The sequence below is a fragment of the Cryptococcus neoformans genome, chromosome 11 (assembly GCF_000149245.1).
Source record: "Cryptococcus neoformans var. grubii H99 chromosome 11, complete sequence".
Taxonomy (NCBI): domain Eukaryota; kingdom Fungi; phylum Basidiomycota; class Tremellomycetes; order Tremellales; family Cryptococcaceae; genus Cryptococcus; species Cryptococcus neoformans.
The window spans coordinates 1,052,257-1,057,256 of NC_026755.1; the positions used below are offsets into that span (position 1 = coordinate 1,052,257).

Here is a 5,000-nt window from a genome sequence, read left to right on the forward strand (position 1 = left end):
AATAACATCACAGGTATGTTTATATCATTTATCATTCGCGAAACGTCCAGTCAGTATTTTTCCATTATCATCCGTCACCACGTTGCTGGCTCATTGGCTCAGCTGGCTCATTGGCTCATTGGCTCAAATGAGCCAGCAACGTGATCGCTGCCCTGTGTGAGCCATGTCACCATGTTCAGGCTCTTAAGTCGCGGCAATGAATTCCTTTGTTCCTTGTCACAATATCAATACAAAGGAGCACTCATCGTTCCTTACACATCTCGAGCAATTTTGTGCCAGCAAACGTCGGCTCCCATTTCTAGATTGCCAAGTCAAGGCAGGATCGCAACATGGATAGCCCCGTAATCGGTTAAGTCTCCTGCGAAGGAGAACTAGATCGTGAGAAATTGCGTTGTAGGCGATGATGACCAAACTTTTATCAGCAGATCTCTTCGCAGATTAACACAGGTGATCTATCCGAGCATTAAGAGATGTTACAACCAAACCCTGAAAGGAGATAACACTCAAAGGAGCGATCGGGGCAGGAAAGCAGATGCAAAATGGCGCTTAGCCACTCCCGGAAGACCATGGGAGGATAACTATCGTCTGTTAAGAGGGCAAATCATCCATTGCCAGGTCAACTCCTGATTTTCAAGGGAGCAAACAGACACAAAAGAGTACGGTTGGAAAATATACAGAAGGTCAGGTAAGGGTTATAATGAAATTAGAACTAAAGTCAGCCCCAAGTGTTTCACTCATTGATTCATTTGGACTTGATAAAAGCTTCAACTGTACTAGTCCCGTATAACTACTTCGAAATCATCCACACTTCTTCGGTTTCGGGGAGTTGAATCAGAGTACCATTTACTCTTTTCGACCCTCAATCCATCCATCATGATTCCCGAAGATCATCAACCGTTACCCTCTCTTCCCTCTTCTCCCTCTCCCGAGTTTAAACCTCTCATTCCCCTATCTCCAGAGCCCCATTCGCTTTCTCCTCCCCTCCGGACAGTTACTCCCTCCCAATCTCAACAACCAATCAAAACCATTGCTACACACAAAAAGAATGCGTCCATAAATCAAGGTTCTCGATTCCCTTCCTGTACCCCGCAAAACGATCGACAATGCACAAATTGCGGTGAGACGGATACGCCTCAATGGAGAGGAACACTGTGTAATGCATGTGCACTCTGGAAAAGAAGCAGGGGCACTGATAGACCTTTACCATTATTGTTCCCGGTCAGAAAACGAAGTCTCAGTTGCGGTGATGACGAAGAGGGTGAAAGAGAGAGGAGCCCTGATGAAATCTTAGAGAGTTGGAAGCTGAGGAATCACGTTACTGGTTATAGGAGAACCTTAGTAAGTCAATTGGATCGCTTGCGAGAGCAAGTCGTCATTAACTCCCTCCGACAGTCAATTCAACCCCATCCTGTAACCATTAATGGACGGCCGACGCCTGGATATGCCCTTCCGCGTCCAACCGCCTTTTATCCTTCTATGGCCGATGGCCAAACTACTCAACTTCTATCTTCGACAGAACAGGGCTTGCCTAGTAAGATTGCCTCCATGACGCAAGCCCATTCATATGCAAGAGGGCGACAATTAGGCAGGAACATTGAGGGCGGGAAGCGTGAGGCTGAGGAAACAGAGGTTCGTTTCCCGAAATTTACCAGGTCTCCTTATTCTTTCCAAGGGGAACCAAGGACGATCAGTCTTGAAAGGCAGTACTCTGCCGTCAGGTATAACAGATATGCCTTGAGCAGACAAGAATTCATGCGCGGCGCAGAATGGTTGTACGATGTGTTGCAACAGACTTCTAAACTTTTGGGGGATATGGACAATGATGAGGAGAGAGCGCCATGATTATAACAAATCAATTCTAGGCTGGAAATGGGTTGGGTTTGTGATCGTGATTATTATGCATAGAATGGTGATTGAAATGGGAAACGGACCACAGCGCCGTATGCTTGCAAGTGCGAAGTGAGAGGCGTTGACGATACGCAGCAATCAAGCCTCGACAACACTTTAGTTATTGATTCACCAATAATCAGAAACTAAGTATGTTTTCATAGCGTTTCATTGATGTATGCGTCACACAAATCCCAAGATACATTATATATGAGTTAATCTATCAATGTCCGTCGTCTACCATCCCTTCACTGCTCCCTGACTCTTCACCTTTCGAACCCTTGTCCCCGCAAACCTCCCCCTCAACGACGCTGGTTCTTCATCACTAGAGTCCCCGCTGGTCTCTGACTCGCTCTCATCGCCCACACCGTTCATATGTCTGCTTGCCTTTTCTTTACTGGTTTCGGGCTGAGAACTCGAGAACCCAAAGGTAGACTTCATGCGCCGTAGAGCCTCGCGAGGAAGACTGGATAGAGTTGGGAAACCACTTGGCTGCGAAGCTGTGACAGGTTGGGAAAAGGAAAGAGATGAGCGTGGAAGGGATGGATATATAGGCTGTGATCTAAGAATGGGAATAGATAATGATGACCCTTCTTCATCTGAGGACGCTTCTGATGCATCCACCGAATTATCATCGTGTTCGTCGGCCCCCGATTCAGACATCTGCTCGTGTTTCTCCGTATCAACCAGCTCATTTTGCTCCTCTTCGTCCTCCTCCAAAATCGGGCTTGAAACACTGAGGAAATTCGCTCTCATTCCTTCGCCCTGTTTGTCATTGGAGGGCGATGATCCCTCGAAGCCAGTCTTCGCCCCCCGAGGAGTCTCTCCCACATCCGATGAGGAATCGATATTAGGGTAGAGATTATAAGCTTGGGTCTGGGGGATCTGCGATCCCTGGGACATGAATAAGGGACTTTCCTCCTCGCCAGAAACCTTCCAGAATCGCTGAGGGTTGAGAGATTGACTCTGAGAAGATTGCGACTGGCTATATTGTAGCTGTGTTTCGGGGATGAAGAGCAGTGACTCTTCGATGGGTTGCTGACTTGCTGGAGGCGGGGAGGAAGGGTCAAGCTCATCGATTTGTGAGGATCTCAATGGGGTAGTTTGCCTTCGCGATGACCGCCTTAGCGTAGTGGGTGTGAAAGTGGCGTGCAGCTGGACTGGGGAAGAGGGTTCGAGTTGAGAAGACGACGGCTGTGAGACACCGGATTGGGATGACACCGTGCGTCGCGTACTTCGTCTTATAGGTACCTGGGGAGAAGGAGGGACAATACGTTGCTGCGAAGATGACCTGGTCATCCTCGTGCGAGGTGGTTCGGGGGCTGGTACAGGTTCGCGCGAGGCTGATCTCAGGCGCCGACGAGGAGGGGAGAGAGGTGGGGGCGCAAGTTGACTAGTCAAAGGTTGCGATGAGGGAATATCATCTGTGGCGACAGAAGGCTGTCTTGATGCCTGGCGAGTACTTCTCCTAACGGGAGCTTTAGACTGGGCTATCGGAGTAGCTTCTCCTTGTCCTTCCTCTTCTTCGAAGCACTGCACGAGTTGAGTAGCAGGCAAGGGCTCTATTTCGTCTTCGCGTTCCGCCACTGAGGACGGGGGTGACATGAGTTGCTGTGTGAGAACAGGTTCATGAACTCCGTTTGGAACGCTTTGCTTTGGGTGAACGTCATCATCTCGTCTCATAGCATCTCGAACTGGAGCGTCGTCCTCGGCAATTGCCTCGCGCACTGCGGTGTCCCCAGGAAGCTCGTGATGTTGGGTGGATGGACTAGCCAAAGCCGCCAGGTCATTGAAGGACTGTCTGGACCCCTCGTGGAATGAAAGCTGGGAGGAAGCCGACGGAGACTGAGTGGTCCTCAACGGGGTTTGCTGTCCGTCGACATCCATAGGCTCGGCTTCCGTATTTGCGACATCTATACGAACTTCTTTGTCCTTCTGTCCCACGTTCGGTTGAGGCGCAGATTCCTGCTCCAGCACAGGCTGAGATTCTTCCACATCCACTTGCATCTCATCATCATCGGATTGCTGAACTTGAGGTAAAGCCAGACGTTCATCGCGCGGTTCATCCACGTCTTCCACCCCATCCTCCTCCTTTTCATCGTCGTCAAACTCTCCCACTAGACTCTCCTCGTCGTCCATCCTGATTCTTGCAAACGACGCATTCGTCTCGTCTTCGTCGGACTCGACTTCAGACGCTTCTTCAACTTCCACGTCCTGAGTGTCAACGACTTGCATATGAGCAGCAGAGTCACGAGCAGCACGACGTTGTTTTTGGGAGAGAGGGGCAGTCAGGAAATGACGCAATGCAGCTTGAGGATCAAGTTTGGAGAGATCAGGGGGAGGAGGCGATGGGGAGGGCGAAGAAGATGAAGAAGAAGAAGAGGTGGATGTTGAACCAGATCGCGATATGACCTTTTGGCCCTGAATAGAAGCAGAGCTTTCGCTCTCAGTCTCGCTCTCCGACCCATATCCAGATCCAGATTCAGCTGACCCATCCTCATCTTCGCTCGACTCTGATGCCGAGCTGCCCGTTTCAATCACCGCATCGGAAACGCTGAGTCCCGACGTGGACCCAGCTTTTCTAGAGAGCGCTTTGTGATAAATGGGAGGAAACGTAGGTACTGGGCTAGGAGCTTTTGGAGGTGGGGGAGAGGGAGATTTGGAAGATTCAGATGCGGATGACTCGGTCTCGACAGCTGGAACAGAAGGTAGAACAGCAGCAACAGCAGCAGCAGCAGCTTGGGAAGAAGGAGTTTGTTTTGCCTGTGTGGTGAGACCCGATGATTGCTTTCCTCTACCCTTGGTTACAGGCGTTCCCATGAGGGCGCTTGTAACTCTACCCAAGCGGTCGATCCACATCTCGATAGCTGCCACTGCGGCTTCTGGGCTTTCATCTTCCTCTTTTCGCTCAAGCAAAACCTGTTGGAGACGGGGCACACCAGCTTTGACGACCGGGCAGTCCTTTTGAGGATGAGAAGAACCATGGCAAATCAAACAGTGAGGTTGCTCGGGTTTATTAGCCGTTTGAGATGCTGCGGCGGCGGCGTCAGTTTTATAACAGAAAGTTGGGCACTGAACAGCCTGCTCACCTTCCTTATCCCCATCGTCCCGTG

The 5,000-nt window shown here is 50.2% G+C and overlaps 2 protein-coding genes; one reads left to right on the top strand and one right to left on the bottom strand.

Moving 5' to 3' along the window:
- The first annotated feature begins 517 nt into the window (after nucleotides 1-517).
- On the top strand, nucleotides 518-1,913 carry CNAG_01841 (hypothetical protein). The gene is made up of 2 exons (XM_012197408.1): nucleotides 518-1,338; nucleotides 1,393-1,913. Exons 1-2 carry the CDS (start codon nucleotides 874-876, stop codon nucleotides 1,840-1,842), a joined length of 915 nt encoding a protein of 304 aa, XP_012052798.1. The 5' UTR covers nucleotides 518-873; the 3' UTR covers nucleotides 1,843-1,913.
- A 111-nt stretch (nucleotides 1,914-2,024) lies between these two features.
- Nucleotides 2,025-5,000, bottom strand: part of CNAG_01842 (hypothetical protein) — a 5,200-nt gene continuing 2,224 nt past the window's right edge. The window contains exons 4-5 of the mRNA XM_012197080.1: nucleotides 4,977-5,000; nucleotides 2,025-4,919 (exon numbers count right to left, since the gene is read on the bottom strand). The exon at nucleotides 4,977-5,000 is cut by the window's right edge and continues 600 nt beyond it. Of these exons, the coding sequence (XP_012052470.1) occupies nucleotides 2,125-4,919; nucleotides 4,977-5,000 (2,819 nt within the window). The 3' untranslated portion in view covers nucleotides 2,025-2,124.